The sequence below is a fragment of the Bos indicus x Bos taurus genome, chromosome 3 (genome assembly GCF_003369695.1).
Source record: "Bos indicus x Bos taurus breed Angus x Brahman F1 hybrid chromosome 3, Bos_hybrid_MaternalHap_v2.0, whole genome shotgun sequence".
Lineage (NCBI taxonomy): Eukaryota > Metazoa > Chordata > Mammalia > Artiodactyla > Bovidae > Bos > Bos indicus x Bos taurus.
Window position 1 is genome coordinate 46,029,626 of NC_040078.1, and position 24,405 is coordinate 46,054,030.

The following is a 24,405-nucleotide window of genomic DNA, read 5'->3' on the forward strand; positions in this document are numbered from 1 at the left end:
TCTGTGTGTGCTTAGCTGCTTAGTCGTGTCCGACTTTTTGCGACCCCATGCCCTATAGCCCTCCAGGCTCCCCTGTTCATTGGATTTCCCATGCAAGAATACTGGAGTGGGTTGCCATTTCCTTCTCCTTACTCTCTCATATGTATATTTTAAAAAACCACAATATTTATTACTTGGACTGGAAGGGTTTCACTAAATTTATATGTTGCTGCTATGAAAGGAGTTGTAGTGGTACAAAGATAAATATCAAACAACAGAAGACAAGAGTTCTTAGTAGAAAGATAAATATGGAATGTATAGATATTCAAATAAGGAAGAGCATTTGTGTAGAGCTTCTTCAACTATAGGCAAGGAATGGAAAAGATAATGCCTGGTTTCTTCCAGGTAGAATTCCTGAGAAACTACAAAGGATAAGGAAGGAGGCAATGGGTCATTACAGATTATTAAAAAAAAAGTTTTGGTTACTGAGTTTACAAGTGATTTCAGTTCAGTTCAGTCGCTCAGTCATGTCCAACTCTTTGCGACCCCATGAATCGCAGCACGCCAGGCCTTCCTGTCCATCACCAACTCCCAGAGTTCACTCAGACTCACGTCCATCGAGTCAGTGATGCCATCCAGCCATCTCATCCTCTGTCGTCCCCTTCTCCTGCCCCCAATCCCTCCCAGCATCAGAGTCTTTTCCAATGAGTCAACTCTTCACATGAGGTGGCTGAAGTACTGGAGTTTCAGCTTTAGCATCATTCCTTCCAAAGAAATCCCAGGGCTGATCTCCTTCAGAATGGACTGGTTGGATCTCCTTGCAGTCCAAGGGACTCTCAAGAGTCTTCTCCAACACCACAGTTCAAAAGCATCAATTTTTCAGCACTCAGCCTTCTTCACAGTCCAACTCTCACATCCATACATGACCACAGGAAAAACCATAGCCTTGACTAGATGGACCTTTGTTGGCAAAGTAATGTCTCTGCTTTTGAATATGCTATCTAGGTTGGTCATAACTTTCCTTCCAAGGAGTAAGTGTCTTTTAATTTCATAGCTGCAGTCACCATCTGCAGTGATTTTGGAGCCCAAAAAAATAAAGTCTGCCACTGTTTCCACTGTTTCCCCATCTATTTCCCACAAGTGATTTAGGGGTCAGTAAATACTAAGTTACAGAATAGTTGAAGTTGAATAGTTAACAGAATATTGTTTATTGGCAATAAGCATTTGAGGTCAATTCTCAACAACAAAAAGTTAATGTTATTATTAGTTGAGTTTTGATGTTCCTTCTATATACATGAGTTTGTCTACATACATGTTTGCAAATAATATGTTTTATTCTTTCTCTTTCTCAAATTTTACCCTTAATTAGGTATGTTGTATTCCTATAATGGCTTCCCTGGTGGCCCAGAGGTTAAAGTGCCTGCTTGCAATGCAGGAGACCTGGGTTCAATCCCTGGGTTGGGAAGATCCCCTGGAGAAGGAAATGGCAACCCACTCCAGTAGTCTTGCCTGGAGAATCCCGTGGACAGAGGAGCCTGGTGCCTAATTCCATTATGTTATTTTATTTATGATTATTTCTTATGTCATTCTTTCTAATTTGTCAATCTCTTCTGAAACTAATTCTTTTGGCAAAATTTTCTTAGAACATATGTACAAAATACACACATGAATATTCTGGCATCATATTATATCTAAAATGCCTTTCCTAATCCTGTAAGATCACAGAACACAGGTATCTTTTAAGTTTTAGCTTTCCACAGTGTTTTTCAGCTCAACTTTCTACAGTGTTGTGCACCTTCAGTGACACTTATATTTTAATGGAGGTTTGATGAAGTTCTCCCACAGTTAATGTGATTTTACTCAGTTGTATATAGTATATGCATCGATAACATCCTTCAAAACTATCGTAAATCCCTTTCACTGATGACCTGATTCTCTATTACTTGAGGTTTTTGTGTATTTTGTTTTGGTTTGATTGAGGCACAAAGGAATCACTAGTTGTTGAAGGAACTAGATATCTCATGGGCTTGGTAATGACATACAGAGCCTTTAACCTCTTGGTCACTAGTTAGATCTGCCTCAGGTCAAGGGTGACAGAAAGTCATTGCCATCTCTTGGCAGTTCAGTACTCTATGTGAAGCCAATTTGTGATTTCAGTACCTAGTGAAGAGAGAGTCACGTCGTAGTCCCACCGTAGAGTGAGTGAGTACAACATGCTAGTTGTGATTTTAGCTTGAAGAGAAAGATGTCTTCCCAGTCATTGCTAAGTATTTAATTTTCTCTGTGAGCTGAGACCCTTCTTGGTGGATTTGTTGATGGAATGTTTTGAGAAAGCTAGGTTTGTCTTTGTGTTGGTTTGTGATTTGGGGCCATGAGATGTCCATCCTGAGGAATCCCCATCTGTCAATGGGGATTGTTGCTAATTGGGTAAAATTCAGCATCACTAAATTAACTTTTAAAAAGTGATTTCAGCCTCAGATGGTGATTAGTTCAAGATTCAAATATCTTTCATGTCTCCTGTTTCTTCCGTGTCTTTCTGCATATATTTTTAAATGTTTCATCTTCCTCTTTCATCATATTATTAATTTTATCTGCATTTGAACGTATGACTGAACATTTAGAGGGGCCTGTTCAGTCTTGTCAGTCTTTCACATGGGAAATACTGAGTTAACAAGCAAGAGTAGAAAATTGTAAGGGCATTTTGTAGACGGGGAATTCAAAATTGAGCACACCGTGGAAGGATCATTGTCATAAAGCTAATTGCATTATGTACATTCATATCAATAAATGAAATCTTTCACCTTCTGCCATTTTTAGGATTTGAGATTATGTGAGGGATTTTGTCTGTCTAATATCTTTAGTGAACAGTCAGGTTATTAAAACTTTTGATTTGGGGATCTCTTTAAATGTTCCCTTTCTAAAGAGAAAAAAAAGTCCTGTCTTTACACTTGAAAGATTTATAAGATCACAGCATTTTCTTAATACTGTGGTATTTACAGTTTCATTTTATATTTAGGTCAATGGTTTTGGAAACAAACCTGTATTGTTAGACTGTTAGAATTTTAAAGCTATTGCTAATAGCTATTCTATGATGTGAAAATAAAACCTAAAGAATGGTAACAACAGGGGCCTTATGTTTAAGATTTCTACTCTGAACGGAAATGAACAGTTGCCAAAAATATGACAGTCTGGGATTTTAGCAAACAAACTTGGAAGAACTTATCTATGTCCAAGTCTCTGTTTCTGAGAAGACCTTCAGTGCCAACTTTAAATAAAAGGGACTTACCATCATCATTCCTTAAAATATCACTTTAATTCCACATCTTCAAAGAAATTATTTTGCCCTGAAATATACCAGTGGTTTCTACAATATCTGAGAACTATGATTTGAGAATTAGAAATTTAAATTGCACAGGCTTAATATTAGAGTATTTCCGTTACCCTTTGCAGGTTTTGAGGCAGCTTATTCGACCTTACAGTCTCACCAGGAAGCTAATGGGAAAGCCTTGCAGCAATCTTCACAGGAAAGTTTCCAAATGTCAAGTGTCATCTTTCCAGCTGTTAGATGAATGGGTAGCCAAGAGGCATTTATTTGGGTGTGCAGCCCCTGTGAAATCTGGGTGAGGCAGGAAAAAGGGCTATAATTTGGTGGTTAGTTTACCAGCATTGGTATAGTTGCAAATCTCCTAGCCAGGCAAAGGACTTCATTTGTGGTTAAATGATTGACAGCCAACTGCAATGTTCTTTCTACTTAGAGAATAAAAATGCCTTATAAAAAAGCATCATCAATATGTCATACTAATTTTTTTAATCCTCCACTGCTTCAGATAAAAACTATCTTATCAAGGGAGCTGGCTTCTTCTCTAAACCCTCTCCAATTGAGAGGAGGTAAGGCTTTACAAATGACAGCTGTATTAAAATCTTGAGACCTATTGAAAAAGCATTTTTTAGTTTAAGATATATTTCAGACTCTTTAATTTCTGTGTTAAGAGAAAATTGATATAAATCATTGGCCACTGTCAGGTTTGAAAACAATGAATATCAATAAAAAGACAGTTTTAAATCATAATGGATTTAGTTTGAGATAGTGATAGCCTCCGAAAAATAATATTGAAGTATGTCATGGCTAAATGCTGTTTCCATGCTAAGTTTTTCCACTTGGTCAAAATCACAGTATTGTGATGACTTCAGCTCAGGTTTTCATTGGGAGACTGGACCTTTAGCCTGAACAAGAATCAGAAGTGCTTTGTGATCTCATTTTTATCCCTTTCGGTGGGAAGTAGAAATGTTAAATTGGCTTACTGTCATTGAAAAATGACACCTTTTGGTGGTATAGTCATGTTAATTTTTGGTGTATACCCTAGCTAATATTTAAAGTAATTATTAATTATCAGAGATGACACTTTTTTATTAAAAATTCATTTTAATAATGTATAGTTTTTGTGTATGAAGAAGGATTTATTTTTTAAATCATCTGTGTGTCGTAAAAATATATCAAAGAAAAAAATGAGGAATGAATCTATATCTAATGGAGCTATCAAAACAAAACTATGCAGTTGGTGATAGAAGAAAATGCCATGACTAATAAGTAATTTTAATGCCTTTTATTGACTTTGTATAAGGTTCCAAGCCTTATTAAATGGCAGCACTTGACCTGAAAAGTAATTTAAAATGAAATTGTCTCCATAAAGGCAGAATATTTCCTTACCAATCTAGCAGTAGATTGCTACTTCAGGCAGCTAACTCTAGAAGAGTTAGAAAAATAACTCTGAAAAATCTGATCCATGCCATATAGAACCTGATCTCAGTGTATGCTTCTGTTGTATAAAAGAACTCAGCCCCTTCCGTGTCACTTGGTTCAAATACACTATATAGGTGTTAAGAATTCCAGACCAAATCTCTAACACCTTGATGCCTGGTGCTGTATGGTACTAAGGACAGTATCACAGTAGAACAGAGCTCTAAAAAATCTTTAGCTTCCTTGGAAAAATTCACCTGCAAAGAACTCAATTGACATTTTTACCTAGAATTTTGTTCTCTGCATTCAATGATTTATTAAAGTTGAATCTTACACAAGTTGTAAAGAATTAGAGTTTGGGATTGACATGTGCACACTACTATATTTAAAATAGAAAACCAACAGAGGCCTCCTGTATAGCACAGGGAACTCTTTTCAATATTCTGTAACAACCTAAGGGGAAAAGAATTTGAAAAAGAATAGATACATGCATATATAAAACTGAATCAGTTTGCTGCACACCTGAAACTAACACAATATTGTTAATCATATGTACTCCTATATAAAATAAAAATTAAGAAAAAAATCTGGATAAAGTGATGTAATGGAAGGCTAAAAGTCAGGATACCTGGGTTCAAGCTCTGACTTAATTACTCATGAATTCTGCCTTCAGACCTTTGGGAGTGTCATGTTGCCTTTTGATCATCTCATTAATGGCTTTGAGGCAGCACAGTATGTTAATATTTATAGATGTGAAACTCCTGATTTAATAAAGTCACCAATGTGTTATCTTGGCCTTACTATTTTCATCCATAAAAAGGACAAAATTAAATTCTTTATGGTTCGGAAACCCAAATAATACATGTTTCAAATAATCTAATTTATTGAATACCTTTATAAAAGCTTAGCATTAATGTTATACTCAAAAATTACCTCTGGAATAAACAGTTTCCCCCATTTTACAAATTGGAAAACCTATGCTCTCATGTCACATGCTAGTAAAGTAATGCTCAAAATTCTCCAAGCCAGGCTTCAACAGTACGTGAACTGTGAAATTCCAGATGTTCAAGCTGGATTTAGAAAAGGCAGAGGAACAAGAGATCAAATTGCCAACATTCGTTGGATCATTAAAAAAAGCAAGAGAGTTCCAGAAAAACATCTACTTCTGCTTTATTGACTATGCCAAAGCCTTTGACTGTGTGGATCACAACAAACTGGAAAATTTTTCAAGAGATGGAATACCAGACCACCTGACCTGCCTCTTGAGAAAGCTGTATGCAGGTCAGGAAGCAACAGTTAGAACTGGACGTGGAACAACAGACTGGTTCCAGATAGGAAAAGGAGTACTTCAAGGCTGTATATTGTCACCCTGCTTATTTAACTTAAATGCAGAGTACATCATGAGAAACGCTGGGCTGGAGGAAGCACAAGCTGGAATCAAAATTGCCGGGAGAAATATAAATAACCACAAATATGCAGATGACACTATCCTTATGGCAGAAAGCAAAGAAGAACTAAAGAACCTCTTGATGAAAGTGAAAGAGAGTGAAAAAGTTGGCTTAAAGCTCAACATTCAGAATACTAAGATCATGGCATATGGTCCCATCACTTCATGAGAAATAGATGGGAAAACAGTGGAAACAGTGAGAGACTTTATTTGGGAGTTCTAAAATCACTACAGATGGTGACTGCAGCCATGAAATTAAAAGACATGTGGTCCTTGGAAGAAAGTTATGACCAACCTAGACAGCATATTAAAAAGCAGAGACATTACTTTACCAACAAAGGTCCATCTAATCAAAGCAATGGTTTTTCCAGTAGTCATGTATGGATGTGAGAGTTGGACTATGAAGAAAGCTGAGTGCTGAAGAACTGATGCTTTTGAACTATGGTATTGGAGAAGACTCTTGAGAGTCCTCTGGACTTCAAGGAGATCTAAACAATCATTCCTAAAGATCAGTCCTGAATATTCACTGAAAAGACTGGTGGTGAAGCTGAAACTCCAATACTTTGGCTACCTAATGTGAAGAACTGACTCATTTAAAATTACCCTGATGCTGGGAAAGATTGAAGGCAGGAGGAGAAGGGGATGACAGAAGATGAGATGGTTGGATGGTATCACCGACTCAATGGACATGAGTTTGAGTGGACTCTGGGAGTTGATGATGGACAGGGAAGCCTGGCGTGCTGCAGTCCATCGGGTTACTAGGAGTCGGACATGACTGAGCGAATGAACTAAACTGAATGCTGAAGTTGGTTGAGAGGGATATAGGTGTCATTTGATTCAACCCCTTAACACGCAGGGCAGGAAGTGAGGAACAGACTTTGAAAGAGTAAATTCAAGTAATAGGACAATTGAATCTTAGAACTATCTTCTGAAAGGGTTTTACAATAAATACTTTAAAAATCAGAGACAAAAATAGCAATAAGATCTGCCAAAAAAAAAAAAAAAAATGGCCCATGGGAATGTAGCCTTCAATATGTTTTTGTCAGTTTGTTCTCTATGATTCCTTAATGCCTAGAAAAGCTCTTATCTCATAGTAGGTGGTTGGCAAACAAATGCCGACCATGTGGTAGGAACTTGATAACTGTGGTTGAAAAATTGAATATGCTGAGGATTACAGGGCACGTAAGGTTTAGGAAATAGATTTTTACAAATTCACTCAGATCATTGGTGATAAATACTACTTTCAGCTGCTAAAACAGGGGGTGGGGTACAGTTAATGTGGAAACCGAAGGGTGCTATAATTTTTCTCTTTTGATTCCCACAACCATGCTTCACAACTACTGGTTTAAAGATGAGACAGATGAGTTTCAAAGCGGCCTAACTGACCTGTTGAACTGGCAAAGTGACCTCTGAGAAACCATACTAGTTTTCTCCCTGCATCCTACCCCCACCTTAACTTATATCAGAGTCTTCTCCTCTCAGAAATACAAGAGTTAATAGGTTAACACAAAAGCCTGGTAGGTTGTTGACTTACAATATTGAGCTTTTTATTCCAAGTCTTAATATTTAACATTGCTGCTGCCACCTTTCTTAAATGTCAGCTTCTTTTATTTGCCTTCATCCCTCTCGCCTTGATCATACTGACTCCTTTGTGCTACATGGATTTGCTGTCAGGCACCACCCTGTGCTGGTCGCCAAGCTTTTCTTCTACTAGTCATTGACATCTTGTCAGCAGTGTTGACACCTTTGCCCCAGGCCTGTGAATATGGCGATTGTTACCTTCTTGACTGACATTTTTGAAAATTTGTCAACATGTTAGTTATTATTTGCAGAGGGCGGGGGGCAGGGGATCCTTCACTACTTTAGAAGCCCTTTCTTAAAGTACTATTTTATTCTTTTAACCAACCCTATGGTTGTATGAAGTACAGGTTCTACATACCACATACTGTTTTCTTTTCTAAAAACTAATTGATTAATTTTAAAATTAATTAACTTTTTTGAGGTATAGTTGATTTATAGTATTATTTAGTTTCTGTTGTATAGCAAAGTGATTTAGTTTATATATATATAGATATAGATAGATAGAGATACACATATATTCTTTTTTAAAATTCTTTTCCATGGTAATTTTTTACAAGACACTGAATATAGATCCCTGTGGTATACAATATGGCATTGTTGTTTATCAATTTTATATTAATTTGTATCTGCTAATCTGAAACTCCTGATTTATCACTGTCACTCCCACTTCCTCTTTGGAAACCATAAGTTTGGTTTCTATATCTGTGAGTCTCTTTCTGTATTGTAAATAAGTTCAAAAAAGCAAGAGAGTTCCAGAAAAACATCTATTTCTACTTTATTGACTATGCCAAAGCCTTTGACTGTGTGGATCACAATAAACTGTGGAAAATTCTGAAAGAGATGGGAATATCAGACCACCTGACCTGCCTCTTGAGAAACCTATATGCAGGTCAGGAAGCAACAGTTAGAACTGGACATGGAACAACAGACTGGTTTCAAATAGGAAAAGGAGTATGTCAAGGCTGTATATTGTCACCCTGCTTATTTAACTTCTATGCAGAGTACATCATGAGAAACGCTGGGCTGGAAGAAGCACAAGCTGGAATCAAGGCTGCCAAGAGAAATATCAGTAACCACAGATATGCAGATGACACCACCCTTATGGCAGAAAGTGAAGAGGAACTCAAAAGCCTCTTGATGAAACTGAAAGAGGAGAGTGAAACAGTTGGCTTAAAGCTCAACATTCAGAAAACTAAGATCATGGCATCTGGTCCCATCACTTCATGGCAAATAGATGGGGAAAGAGTGGAAACAGTGGCAGACTTTATTTTTTGGGGCTCCAAAATCACTGCAGATGGCGACTGCAGCCATGAAATTAAAAGATGCTTACTCCTTGGAAGAAAAGTTATGACCAACCTAGATAGCATATTCAAAAGCAGAGACATTACTTTGCCAACAAAGGTCCGTCTAGTCAAGGCTATGGTTTTTCCTGTGGTCATGTATGGATGTGAGAGTTGGACTGTGAAGAAAGCTGAGTGCCGAAGAATTGATGCTTTTGAATTGTGATGTTGGAGAAAACTCTTGAGAGTCCCTTGGACTTCAAGGAGATCCAACCAGTCCATTCTGAAGGAGATCAGTCCCGGGTGCTCTTTGGAAGGACTGATGCTAAAGCTGAAACTCCAATACTTTGGCCACCTCATGCAAAGAGTTGACTCATTGGAAAAGAATCTGATGCTGGGAGGGATTGGGGGCAGGATGAAAAGGGGATGACAGAGGATGAGATGGTTGGATGGCATCACTGACTTGATGGACATGAGTTTGAGTAATCTGTGGGAGTAGGTGATGGACAGGGAGACCTGGCATGCTGCGATTCATGGGGTCGCAAAGAGTCGGACACGACTGAATTGAATTGAACTGAATGATGAGTGATTTGGGGCATCTTTTCATGTATTTGTTAGCTATCTGTATGTCTTGTTTGGAGAAATGTCTGTTTAGATCTTTTGATCTTTTTCCCACTTTTTCATTGAATTGTTTCTTTTTCTGGCATTGAGTTGTATGAGCTGTTTGTATATTTTGGAAATTAATCATTTTTCAGTTGTTTAATTTGCTACTATTTTCTCCCATTCTGAGAGTTGTCTTTTCACCTTGCTTATAGTTTCCTTTGCTGTGCAAAAGCTTTTAAGTTTAATCAGGTCCGACTTGTTTGCTTCTGTTTTTATTTCCTTTACTCTAGGAGGTAGGTCATAGATGACCTTGCTTTATGTTATCTAGTATTCTGCCTATGTTTTCCTATAAGAATTTTATAGTTTCTCGTCTTACATTTAAGTCTTTAATCCATTTTGATTTTCTCTTTATGTATGGTGTTAGGAAGTGTTCTAATTTCATTCTTTTACAAGTAGCTGTCTAATTTTCCCAGCACCATTTATTGCAGAGGCTGTCTTTGCCCCATTGTATATTCTTGCCTCCTTTGTGTTTATTTCTGGGCTTTCCATCTTGTTCCATTGGTATACATTTCTGTTTTGTGCCAGTACCATACTGTCTTGATGACCATAGCTTTGTAGTATAATCTGAAGTTAGGAAGGTTGATTCCTCTGGCTTCATTCTTCTTTTTCAAGACTGCTTTGGCTCTTCAGGGTCTTTTGTGTTTCCGTATGAATTGTGAAATTTTTTGTGCTAGTTCTATGAAAAATACCATTGGTAATTGGATAGGGATCGCATTGAATCTGTAGATTGTGTTTGGTAGTATAGTCATTTTCACAATATTGATTCTTCCTACCTAAGAACATGGAATATCTCTCCATCTGTTTTTGTTGTCTTTGATTTCTTTCATAAGTGTCTTATAATTTTCTGTGTACAGTTCTTTAATCTCCTTAGGTAAGTTTATTCCTAGATATTTAATTCTTTTTGTTGCAATGGTGAATAGGATTGACTCCTTAATTTCTTTTCTGATTTTTGATTGTTAGTATATATAAATGCAAGTGATTTCTGTGTATTAACTTTGTATCCTTCAACTTTGCTAAATTCACTGATTAATTCTAGTGATTTTTTGATACTATCTTTAGGGTTTTCTATGTACAGTATCTCTCATCTGCAAACAGTTAGAGCTTTACTGTTTGTTGATATGCAAAGTTAAATAGAGGTAGATAAAGGTAGATTAAGAAGATTTATATGCATAAAGATTATCTGCAAGGGGTAAAGAACAGTAGGAAAAGCAAACAAAGGAATAAATGTAGAAAAAATAAGTTTAAAAAATTAAAAATTAAGATAAAAAAAGAGAAAAAAAAAAAAAAACAGGGAAACTTCACAAAACTGCAAAAGCCCAATGTAGAGGCAGAGGTTTATAATGACAATAAAAAAATGTGACTGAGCAAAAGAAAAAAGTTCACAAGCTTAATTAGATTTCATAGTGCCAATAAAATCGACAACTAAAGCAGCATGAGAAAAAAATAAGAAAAGAAAAAATCCAAGAGAATCTACAGAGCAAGTCAACATAGGAATAATAAATGTTTTTCTTTAGTCACTGCTGTCAGTGTACTTTCCCTCCCTGGGAGTCACAGTCCACCTCACCTCCCTAGGATGCTCTCCAACACTGTGCTGATCTCTGGACCTGCTGTGAGGGCTGCTTAGATTCTAATCTGGTCCTACTCCTGTGTGTTCTTGCCTCCAATGTCCACAGCTATCAGAGCTGGTGTGTTTTCTTTTGTAGGAGCTCTCCATGACCTTTTATATATTCCATAGACACAGAGTCTGGCTAGTTGATCATGTAGATGTAATCTGCAGCTTATATAGCTGGTGGGAAGGTTTTGGGTCTTCTTCCTTAGCCACACTGCCCCTGGGTTTCAATTGTGGTTTTATTTCCACCTCTGCGTGTGGGTTGTCCACTGGGGTTTGCTCCTGGGGCTGCCCTGGAGGGCTTGGGTCTGCCCCTAAGAGGACTAGGTGTGGAAGTGATGCAGCTGCTTGTGATGCAGCTGCTTGTGTCACAGGGGTTCTGGCAGAAACAGGTACTCAGCAGGGGTTGGAGGCTAGGGCAGCAGGAAATATAGTGCTCTAGAAGGGTATGGCAACCAGTATTGGCCAATACATTCCAGTATTCTTGCCTGGAGGACCCCCTCCCTGACAGAGAAGCCTGGCAGACCAGTCTACAGGGTCACAAAGAGTCTGTCAGGACCGAAGTGATCCTGTGCCCATAGACACAACACTTTTTTTTTTGCCTGTGGCAGCTCTGCCTTAGTTGAGCATAAAGTTGGTGCAGTTGCTTGGCTTGCAGGGACCCTGGTGTTGCCAAGTGTTTGGGACACAAACTGCCTCCGTTGCAGGAGTTAGGGCCCTATCAGAGTCTTTTCTTGAGCTTCTTGTAGCTGGCGATCAGAGGGCCTCTTTGGCCAGTCTTTCTGCGTAGCTCCTCCTGTTCAGGCACTTACAGGGCTCCCTTGCCTGGTGTCCTTCTCTGTTGTTCAGTGCATCCAGCACATAAAGGGGCCCTCTGGCTGGGGTCCTACTCTGTAGATCCGTGTGCAGGGCACTTAAAGCGGCACCATGGGTGGGGTCCTACTCTGTAGTTCAGTGCATCAGGAGTCTGATGGGCCAGCCTGTTTATTGTTCAGCTGCCAATGCTGGTGTGTGGGAAGAGAGAGGCTATCCTGATGGCTCCACTCTCTACACATGTCTCAGCAGTATCTCCTTGCTTCCATGGCTGCCCGGCTTTCCTCCACAGGCATTTCCCACCACAATCTCCTCCCTCACATCCCCTTGATCTGTCCCTCAGTTAACATCAGACTTCACCATGGGATTGCTCCACAGTCCCTAAACTCCAGGTCTCAGCCACTGCATCTTCCAGGGGACCTGCTTCCCTGTCCAGGGTATGTATGGCTGCAGCAAGGACTGTCTTATTCTCATTCCATTTAGGCTGCCACAGATCAGCTGTTTCACTCTCAGCCTTAAGTGTTTCTCCTCTGACTCAGACAATTGCCCTGATGTGGTTGTCAGACCCATGCTTCAGTTCCCCCACCTGCTGAGGCCATGTCCAGTCCTACTAACACTCCTGTTTTTCTCCCTAGTTCCTTTATCCTACCGAGTTTAGCGTGATTCTATATATTCTTTTCCTCTGGTCAGGTACTCCTGTCCACTCTTGGTGTTGGTGTTCTTGTATGCACTTCTGTGTCTGAAGGTGTATTCCTGATGTATCCATGGAGAGAGATGTACTCCACGTCCATCTATTCCTCCGCCATCTTGTTCTCCCCTCAAAACTTTTTCATAGTCTCATATCTGTCTAAAATTTTCATTAGAAATAAAAATTTCTCAAAATGGAGAAATGAAATCTGATTTTATGTTATAATTATAATCCTGTACCTAGGTTTTTCCATTATGGAAGCAGCTAATCCAAATAATTTCTGCTTTGCAAGTTTTTTTCCCCCCTCAGATATTTCTTCAAAGAGCAAAGTAAGTGAGCTAGAGTCAATTAATGCATTAATCCAACCTATGAATTAATCTAGCTATAAGTAGCTACACAATGTAATTTTTTTTGCCTTAAAATAATCTCAGAATGGATGCTTCAAGAGCTGTTGTACCCCAAGATAGGGAACAATGTAGATATGTCATAATGAAATATAAGTGAAATGAGTGAGTGAAAGCTGTTTGATGATTTTAAATTGCAAGAACCATAGTAATAGTTATTATCTCTTCTTTAGTCCAACATAACACAGGCAATAGTCTTGCTTTTAACAGTGTTTTTTTTTTTTTTTTTTAAATCATTCTATTAAGGCAAATTAGGGGAAAATGCAATTGGGGTACATAATTATTATGTAATTTGCTTTCCTCCCAAAGATATAACTGTTATGTATGCATATTTTTCTGTCTATGAATTCATGACCCAGCCAGGTTAATAGAATACTAGTGATAAAGAGTAATAATATAATAATAAAATAATTGGTCATTGTGTTATAGGATTGTACTTATTTTTATTTCTATTCTCAAATGAAAAACATTATGATTGAGTATCTCATTAATATCTGAATGGTATGTACTTCTCACATTTGATGATCATTTTCCATGCATGTGCACATATGCTATGTGTGTGTGTTTAATCAAACCATCATGAATAATTTTTAGGTCAGTTTCCTAATAAGTATTATTTGCTTATTCATCCAAGTATCTTATTCATTTTGATTATAAAGTAAGTGACCTATTTTTACAGTGGGCTTTCACATTTTGAAAATGTATTGTTGGTGGTCAGAACTGATGCCTTTTAAGCAGATAAATGTCCCCATATGAACACTTTTTAAGAGTATGTGCCCAGCTTATTTAAATAAGGTAGGCATTTTAGATGATGGTGGCTAAACTTGAATGTCTCACTTGAGAATAAGAATTAGGAGAAGCTTTAAAATGGCTAAAGAAATTATTTTCAGGCTTGGGTTCACAGTGCAATCTCTTATAGAGATTTTTTAAAATTAGAGTGTTTGAGTCCTACTCAGAGTGATTCTGATGTAACTGGTATGGAGTCTCTCTTGCCAAGACATCGGAATTTAAAAAAAAAAAGCAAAAACCTCTCCAAAATTTTAACATGTAGATTTTAAAATGTCTGGGCTAGACCTATAAAATATCAACAATTCTGGATAAGGAAGCAAAGGAAGTCAATTTGCAGAGACATAAAAATCCTAGATAAACAGAGAGGAGGAGAAAGGAAGAGATAAATCATATGGCTTTCCGAGTGGAGTCCCAGCCTTTCCTGGACACCATGATGCATTCCCTCTGAGTTACGTGAGATACTTCTATTCCATCCCAATAACCTTCTGAACCTAGTTGTTACTTGGAACCAAAGGAGTCCATTTGAATCTGAAAGTTCAAAATCATGGTGGGCAGAAATGTGACCCCTATGGACTGTAGCCTTCCAGGCTCCTCTGTCCATGGAATTCTCCAGGCCAAAATCCTGGGGTGGGTAGCTGTTCCCTTCTCCAGGGGATCTTCCCAACCCAGGGATCAAACCCAGTTCTCCTGCACTGCACGTAGATTCTTTACTGTTTGAGCCACCAGGGAATCCCAAGGATACTGGAGTCAGTGGCCTATCCCTTCTCCAGGGGAATTTCCCAACCCAAGAATCAAACCAGGGTCTCCTCCATAAAGTTCGATTCTTAACCAGCTGAGCTACCAGTGAAGCCTTATTTTAAACTGGATCCTAGCAAAATTGTGAGGTCAATTTTATGTCAGTTATTGTGATTGAATTAAAGAATACCTGTATTTACATTGCCCAGAAAGTTATTTTTCGTTTCTACTAGGTAGCTCTTTTGAGAGCCTTTGCTAAATTCTATAGTCTTCCAGAGGTAAGAGTTGAATGTTGCTCTTATTGTTCAGTTGCTAAGCTATATCCAACTCTTTGTGACCTCATAGACTGCAGCATACCAGGCTTCGCTGAGTTTCAGTGTCTGCTGGAGTTTGCTCAAACTCATGTCCATCACTCTTGGTGATGCCATCCATCTGCTGCCCCCTTCGACCGATGGATGGCATCACCAAGTGATGAACATGAGTTTGAACAAACTCATGAGTTTGAGTCAGTAATGCATCCAACCATCTTGTCTTCTGTCATCTCCTCTCCTCCTGCCTTCAATCTTCCCCAGCATCAGGGTCTTTTCTAATGAGTCAGTTCTTTGCATGAGGTGGCCAAAGTATTGAGGCTTCAGCTTCAGCATCAGTCCTTCTGGTGAATATTCAGAGTTGATTTCCTTTGGTATTGACTTACTTAATCTCCTTGCAGTCCAAGGGACTGTCAAGAGTCTTCTCCATCATCACAATTTGAAAGCATCAGTTCTTGAGTGCATCAATTCTATGATCCAACTCTCACATCGATACATATACTCTACATTAGAATAATAGAATATTGGACATTTAAAAAATATCTGAAATATAGCTAATGATTATTTCATGTAAACTGATCATTATCATCTTATGGAAACTGATGTAAAAAAGAAGGTAAGTACTAGTATGAAGGTCACTAGTATGATGCATTCAACAAATATTGTAAGCATTTTTCTGCTAAGTCTTATGCTAGGTGCTGAATGTAAATTAGATGGGACACAATACATGTAAGCAACCAAGAAACAAAGTATGATTTGGTAACAACTATGCTTGTGGATAGCTGCGGAAATGTCCTGGTGGAGATAAGACTGACTCTTAGAAAACTAGTTGGAATTTTCAGAGCAGGAAAACCAGGCAGGAAAAAACATTGTAGGAAAAATAAAAAATCATAATGCATAGATGCATTAATGATATTGGTTTTTATGAGAAATTATAAGTGGTTCAATAAACTGAAGTATCAGATGTGAGGGAATGGTAGTAGATGAGATTAGAAAGGCTGAAACATGATTAGAACAAGTAAGCAAAGGGAAAAACCCAGATCACAACTGAGATTATCTAATAATATAGAGATTATGCTGTATTCTGTATTCTACAAGCATTGAAGCTCCTTGGAGGATTTTGTAGATGGAAATGAAATGAAATGAAATTTAAGTACAACCTTTAAGTATATAAATTTGGGACCTCTCATGGTCTATGATTGTCATGGAGTTATTTTTTTCTTTATTAATTTATTTTAATTGGAGGCTAATTACATTACAATATTGTGGTGGTTTTTGCCATACATTGACATGAATCAGCCATGGGTGTACATTTGTCCCTCCATTCCAAACCCCTCTCCCACCTTCCTCCCCATCCCATCCATCTGGATCATCCCAGTGCCCCGGCTTTGAGTGCCCTGTTTCATGGATTGAATTTGGACTGGCCATCTATTTCACATATGGTAATATGCATGTTTCAGTGCTATTCTATCAAATCATCCCACCCTCACCTTCTCCCACAGAGTCCAAAAGTCTGTTCTTTATATCTGTGTCTCTTTTGCTGTCATGAACATAGGGTTGTCGTTACCATTTTTCTAAATTCCATATATATGTGTTAATATACTGTATTGGTGTTTTCCTTTCTGATTTGCTACACTCTGTATAATAGGCTCCACTTTTATCCACCTCATTAGAACTTATTCAAATGTGTTCTTTTTAATAGCTGAGTAATATTCCATTGTGTATATGTACCACGGCTTTCTTATCCATTTGCTGTTGATGGACATCTCGGTTGCTTCCATGTCCTAGCTATTGTAAACAGTGCTGCAGTGAACATTGGAGTACATGTGTCTCTTTCAATTCTGGTTTCCTTGGTGTATATGCCCAGCAGTGGGATTGCTGGTTTGTATGGCAGTTCTATTTCCAGTTTTTTAAGGAATCTCCACACTGTTCTCCCTAGTGACTGTACTAGTTTGCATTCTCACCAACAGTGTAAGAGGGTTCCCTTTTCTCCACACCCTCTCCAGCATTTATTGTTTGTAGACTTTTTGATGGCAGCCATTCTGACCAGCGTGAGATGGTACCTCACTGTGGTTTGATTTGCATTTCTCTGATAATGAGTGATACTGAACATTTTTTCATGTGTTTGTTAGCCATCTGTATGTCTTCTTTGGAGAAATGTCTGTTGAGTTCTTTGGCCCATTTTTTAATTGGATCGTTTATTTTTCTGGTATTGAGCTGCATGAACTGCCTGTATGTTTTGGAGATTTAATTCTTTGTCAGTTGTTTCATTTGCTATTATTTTCTCCCATTCTGAAGGCTGTCTTTTCAACTTGCTTATAATTTCCTTTGTTGTGCAGAAGCTTTTAAGTTTAATTAGGTCCCATTTGTTTATTTTTGCTTTTATTTCTATTACTCTGGGAAGTGGGTTATAGAGGATCTTGCTATGATTTATGTAAGTGAGTGTTCTTCCTATTTAGGAGTTTTATAGTTTCTGGTCTTATATTTAGATCTTTAATCCATTTTGAGGCTATTTTTGTCTATGGTGTTAGCAAGTGTTCTAGTTTCATTCTTTTACAGGTGATTGACCAGTTTTCCCAGGACCACTTGTTAAAGAGATTGTCTTTCTTCCATTGTATATTTTTTCCTCCTTTGTCAAAGATAAGGTGTCCCTAGGTGTGTGGATTCATCTCTGGGCTTTCTATTTTATTCCATTGATCTATATTTCTGTCTTTGTGCCAGTGCCATACTGTCTTGATAACTGTAGCTTTCTAGTATAGCCTGAAATTGGGCAGGTTGATTCCTCCAGTTCCATTCTTCTTTCTCAAGATTGTATTGGCTATTCGAGGCTTTTTATATTTCCATACAAATTGTGAAATTATTTGTTCTAGTTCTGTGAAAAATACTGTTGGTAGCTTGATAGGGATTGCATTGAATCTATAGATTGCTTTGGGTAGTATACTCGTTTTTACTATATTGATTCTTCTGATCCATGAACATGGCATATTTCTTCATCTATTTGTGTCATCTTTGATTTGTTTCATCAGTGTTTTATAGTTTTCTATATATAGGTCGTTTGTTTCTTTAGGTAAATTTATTCCTAAGTATTTTATTCTGTTTGTCACAATGGTGAATGGGATTGTTTCATTAATTTCTCTTTCTGTTTTCTCATTGTTACTGTATAGGAATGTGAGGGATTTCTGTGTATTAATTTTATATCCCACAACTTTACTATATTCATCGACTAGTAATTTTCTGGTGGTGTCTTTAGGGTTTTCTATATAGAGGATCTGTCATCTGGAAACACTGAGAGTTTTACTTCTTTTACTATCTGGATTCCTTTTATTTCTTTTTCTTCTCTGATTGCTGTGGCTAAAACTTCCAAAACTATGTTGAATAGTAGTGGTGAGACTGGGCACGCTTGTCTTGTTCCTGACTTTGGAGGAAATGCTTTCAATTTTTCACCATTGAGGATAATGTTTGCTGTGGGTTTATTGTAGATGGCTTTATTATGTTGAGGTATGTTCCTTCTATTCCTGCTTTCTGGAGAGTTATTATTATTATTATTATTTTTTAGATTGAATTGTAAGTAACTAAAATCTTTTCTCAGTCTCCTCTAAAAAACTCTGAAGTGGAAAAAGCAAACTGAAAAAAGTCATCTTTAGACATCTCTCATTCTCAGTTTCTCATGTCTGACAATGGGTTTTATAAAAGAAGTGTTACTTTTATCTTTACTGTCAAAAAATCTGCTGAATATTTAGTCTCTCCTTTGTCTCTGGGTTTACTCTTGCCCTCCATCCTGATCTCAGTTCTTTATTACTTCACCTTTCTTTGATTCTGTAGTTTTCCTTTAGTTTCTAGGTGTCTGACTCCCATCAACCCTCTAAGCTTCTCTATAGAAAACAGACTCTATGATAGTGGGCACCTCATTGGACTTACTCTGTGCTAAATCCCCAGTGACTATACTAGTACCTGGCATATAATAAACATTGCACAAATGCTTAACTGAACTCATGAATGAATGAATTCATCCATTATGACCGTGGTCCTTAATCTGTTTAAAGTGCATTTTGAACAGCTAGAGAGATTGTGGTGATGTCCAGATTATAAGATGATTCCTTCATTAGAGAAGGGAAAGGAGGAGGGAAATTTAAAATTCAGGTTTCTGTATTTAACCCTTTTAAGTACGTTAGCTGGTTCCTCCATTTCAGAGCACAAAAGGTAAATGAGCTATCTAACAAAGGACAGTGAGAATGTTGAAAAACATATGTTAAAAATAATAATGAGCAAATAAATAATGAGGATTACCTTGAGGAAAAGTGATTTTATTTATCTTTTTCTCTACAAAGGGCAGAGTTGCCTTTAGGAATAAGTATTTTATATAAAATATGATGTAATATAAATGTATATTTTGCAAATATTTTTGATTCTAATGAAGATATTAATTTGAATATGCTACAGTCACTGCCTTCAAGGAGCATATGTTCTGTTTGCAGAGAAAAATCAACCTGCACAGCCCAGTATGATGACTACTGAGGTGGAGCCATATTTTAAATGATAAAATATCTAAGAAAAGAATCAGCTACATTAGACAAGTGTATGGAATCTATTAAGGAAATGCCCCAGGAAGCATATGCTCACATAAGTTGAGTTTCAAAGAATCACTAAGAGCTTGATGGGTGAAGAATGTGTTAGATTATATTTCAGGCTAACGGGAATACATCAGATAATGCATGAGGCAAAGGATAATGTGGTGAATGATCTGTGATTTTAATTTTGTGTTCACTTGATTGGTTGGTAGGTTTCTTTATGTTTTTCTATATGTAATCTTAAGAGACTTTATCTGTTTTATTCACCACTATTTTTTACTTATTACAGGATAGACTCTCTTCTATGTCAATACTTTCTTTTTCTTTTTGTTGTGCCTGATGCCAGTATAACATCCTTTGTACAGTAGTGTGACTGGGGAACTAATTCTCATCATTCAACATCTAGGTTTTTTCTTATATTTGTTAGGTGGCTCAGACAGTAAAGCATCTGCTTGTACTGAAGGATACCTGGGTTTGATCCCTGGGTTGGGAAGATCCCCTGGAGAAGGAAATGGCAACCCACTCCAGTACTCTTGCTTCGAAAATTCCATGGACTGAGGAATCTGGTAGGCTACAGTCCATGGGGTCGCAAAGAGCCGGACACAACTAAGTGACTTCACTTCACTTCACTGGATGACTAGAAAAATAGTATTATATGAAATTATATTATATTGAATATTGGAATAATATTCTTTAGAAGGGAATATGATGAGGTACATTTTGAAGGAGTTGAGTTTGAATTAACAACAAAGTATCCACTTCCAAATGTCTTGAAGTCTCTTGGAAATCTGAATCTGGAGGTTGCAATTTGGATTTGGGAGGAATTAACCTTGTGATGAGGGCTGAAATTTAAGATGCTTAAGTTCCTTGAGCAATAGTGCAAAGGGGAAGAAGCTATCAAATTTCAGAAAATGAAGGCTTGAATATATTATGAGGTCAAACAGACTGGGTTGCTATAACACCACACTATGGTAAAAAGTCACAAAAACAAAACAAAAATATTGCCCTGTATGTACAACATGAAAAAGGACTGCCTATTATGTGGCATCCAGTTTCTATCACTTCATGGCAAATAGATGAGGATAATGAGGAAACAGTGTCAGATTTCATTTTTATGGCATCCAAAATCAATGTGGATAGTGACTGCAGCCACAAAATGAAAAGATGCTTGCTCCTTGGAAGAATAGCTATTACAAACCTGGAAAGTGTATTAAAAAGCAGAGATATCACTTTGCCAGCAAAGGTCTGTGTGGTCAAAGCTCTGGTTTTTCCAGTAGTCATATATGTATGTGAGAGTTGGATCATAGAGAAGGCTGAGAATTGAAGAATTGATGCTTTCAAACTGTGGTATTGGAGGAGTCCTGTGGTATTGGAGAGAGTCCCTTGGACAGTAAGGAGATCAAATCAGTCAATCCTAAAGAAATCATATGTGAATATTCATTGAATAGACTGATATTGAAGCTGAAGCTCCAATACATTGGCCACCTGATGTGAAGAGCTGACACTTGGAAAAGACCCTGATGTTGCAAAAAATTGAAGGCGGGAAGAGAAGGGGATGACAGAGGATGAGATGGTTGGATGGCATCACTGACTCAATGGACATGAGTTTGAGCTAACTCAGGGAGATTATGATGGACAGAGAAGGCTGGTGTGCTGTAGTTCATGGGGTTGCAAAGAGTTGGACACAACTTAGTGACCAAACTAACCATAACAAATTACAACTAAAGGTTGTATCTTATCTGCCTATACATTAGTAGTATTTTTGTTGATAAAATAAAATATACATTTTATGAAAAGTTATACCTCTCATTTGAAAAAGTTTTGTGTGTATTGCTTTTTTTGTTATGTGTTTTGCTGTTTGCTTTTCATTTTTGTTTTGAAACAAGAAAAATCTTGCAAAGTTTGCCCACATTATTTCCTTTCTAAATATTGAGGTAGCAACATTTGTAATTGTTTCAAAGCAATGCTTTGTGTATTTAAAACTACATAAATTAAGAAATGCAAGTTGAATTACACATATATGTCTATTTCCTTGGTCTATTGTCCAAAGCTGTATAACTATAATTTTTGAAAAACTAAAATTCACCTGTGAGATTCAAGAGGTTAGTTACTTCAGTATAAAGCCACAAAAAGATGAGAGACTGTATCACTTCAGCGAACATGGAACTATAAGCATTTCTATCATTATCATCAGATGAAAGGTTTCCCAAAGTTTCTAGGTTCCTCAGACTTGGAAGGAAATTTTTTTGTAAAATTTCTCTGGTGTTAACCAAACTGTGGTGTCAGGAAATTCTTCCTTCATCTGATCCAAACTTCCTTGATTCAGTTTGAATTATTATTTAGAGCTAAGGAAGGGCTTCTCAGGTGGCTCAGTGGGTAAAGAATCTGCCTGCAATGCAGGAGATGCGGGTTCAATTCCTGGGTTGGAAAGAGTCCTTGGAGGAGGAAATGGCAAAGCACTCCAGTGTTCTTGCCTGGAGAATGCCATGGACAGAGGAGCCTGGTGGGCTACAGTCCATAGAGTTGCAAAGAGTTGGATACAACTGAAGCGACTAAGCACGCAGGCACAGAGCTGAGAAAATCTCATGGAAGCTGTTTATTTCCTCACCTATTCCTGCACACACTCACACAGACACATGTGCCTCAAATTAATACATCTCAGATTATCCCGCATTTTGTTATACTATATATTATAACTTTTGTTTTTGTTAATAATCCTTTTAATAATATTGCAATCCATGTGAGAAATAGAAGAATTATCCACACAATATAGAACTGCACAATATTCAGAAATGTGCCTTGAAACCCAGAACATTCTTGGCAGAACATGCGTGCCACAGCCAAAGCGTAGATGCCATCAGGCACCACTTTGCAGGCACCAGAGACACATTAGTCTTTCAGTTGACAAGTTTGATGCCTTTTTACATATTAAGTGAACTTTACTTTGCATTATAAATGGTGGAGGTCCAGAAATAATTTTTATGCAAGTTATGGCAATCTTTATCTACATAAGACACACTCCTGTAAAATTAAAGTTCTGCTCAAACAACTTTTGAGTGATTATTCACAAGAGAAAAGAGTTCTTACTTTAGAATTAACTAGACTGGTCCATTCAGTAACTGCTTTGGCTAAGAAAATTCATCTTCTTTATATTTGCCAGTATTATTTGTCTTTCAAAGATAAACAGAGAGAAAGAGAGGAAGGGAGGGAGAGAAGGAGAGAAACAGACATTTTATAAAGAACCCGATGAAAGCTTTAATAATCTCTGCAATCAGAGAGACAGCATTTGGCAAGCACCTACTATGTGGCAGTGGGCCATGCACTTTGTAAAGGATTTTTTGATTGATTTTTTCCAATAATTCAAGGTAGCTTTATACTGTACCCATTTAACAAATATAATTTTACAGTTTGAGAGCCAATGGATGATTTCAACATTAACTGTTTGGTACCTGTTTTTGCTGAAGAAAGTCTCCCCGTACACATGAGTACATTATCCACTTTCCAAATTAGATGTCTCCCTATGGCTTATGATTTCCTGCATTTTCCAGTATCTCTAGGAGGTGGGAAATTAGGCAGCCAGAATTTATGCTGCTGTACTGAAAACGGTAAAGGAGAAAAAACAAGGATGTGTTAGGTGGCTTTCCTAAATTCTCATAAATAGAATGAATTTACTGGAAATTGAATTTAGGTCTCCTGACTTGCTGTTTTTTTTTTTTTTTTAAACATATTTCTGAGCACTAAAGATACTTCTACAAATTAAGTACAAAAAGGCTAGGTTACTGGGTTCAGGGTTTTTTGTGTTTGAATCTCAGTATGTTTTAAGTATAGTTTTTTGTTTATTTAATTGATATTATTTCTGTTAATATTCTCTGTACTGCTTTTGAAATAAGAAAAAGATGATATATGAATTTTATTCTCTGCTAACTGACTTTATTGGCCAGTCTTAATCATTCCAAACAGACCAGTGTGATCTATATTAATATTAATGCTGTGCTGAAGTGATTTTTGTAAAAGATTATATGGAGAAATCAGATGTGATTCAAGAATAATTATTGGCTATTTGTCTTTTTTTGCAGTCACAATATGGAGCTTCAGTTTCTGCTAAGCCCGAACTCCCCCTGTTTTATACTCCCATTGATCTGGTGGACATTAGTGTGGAAATGGCTGGATTGAAGTTTACAAATCCTTTTGGTCTTGCCAGTGCAACTCCAACTACCAGTTCGTCAATGATTCGAAGAGCTTTTGAAGCTGGATGGGCCTTTGCTCTGACCAAAACTTTCTCTCTTGATAAGGTAAGAAATTATTTTTGAAGTTGTGTTTAAATATCTATCACTTATTTTAATTAGGGCATAAATATTATAATGCAAAGGTTCACCAAGATATAACAGTTATTAAACTATTGGGTAAGACCAATTATTACAAATGAGCTAATTTCATTACATTTCTTCTGTCTCAGGATGGGGAATGGGATAGATTTCTATTTCTCATTTGTCTGTATGTGTGTTAGTCACTCAGTCATGTCTGACTCTTTAGGATGCATGGACTGTAGCCCGCAAGGCTCCTCTGTCCCATGGAATTCTCCAGGCAAGATGCTGGAGTAGGTAGCCATTCCTTTCTCTAAGGGATCTTCCTGACCCAGGGATCAAACCCCAGTCTCCTGCATTGCAGGCAGACTCTTTATCCTGAACCACAGGGAATCACTGTGTTTTGTCTAGGAAGTAACAAAATTTTAAATACTACAGAATGTCTATTTCATTTAATAATCACAGACTAACTCTTATTTTGGTATTATTACTTGTTTTG

At 37.4% G+C, this 24,405-nt stretch overlaps 1 protein-coding gene across 1 annotated transcript in view; it reads left to right on the top strand.

Annotated features, from left to right (window-relative positions):
• Positions 1-24,405, top strand: part of DPYD (dihydropyrimidine dehydrogenase) — a 923,891-nt gene that overhangs the window by 435,397 nt on the left and 464,089 nt on the right. The window contains exon 13 of the mRNA XM_027536430.1: positions 23,679-23,894. Coding sequence (XP_027392231.1) covers positions 23,679-23,894 — 216 coding nt within the window. The remainder of the gene's footprint in view (positions 1-23,678; positions 23,895-24,405) is intronic.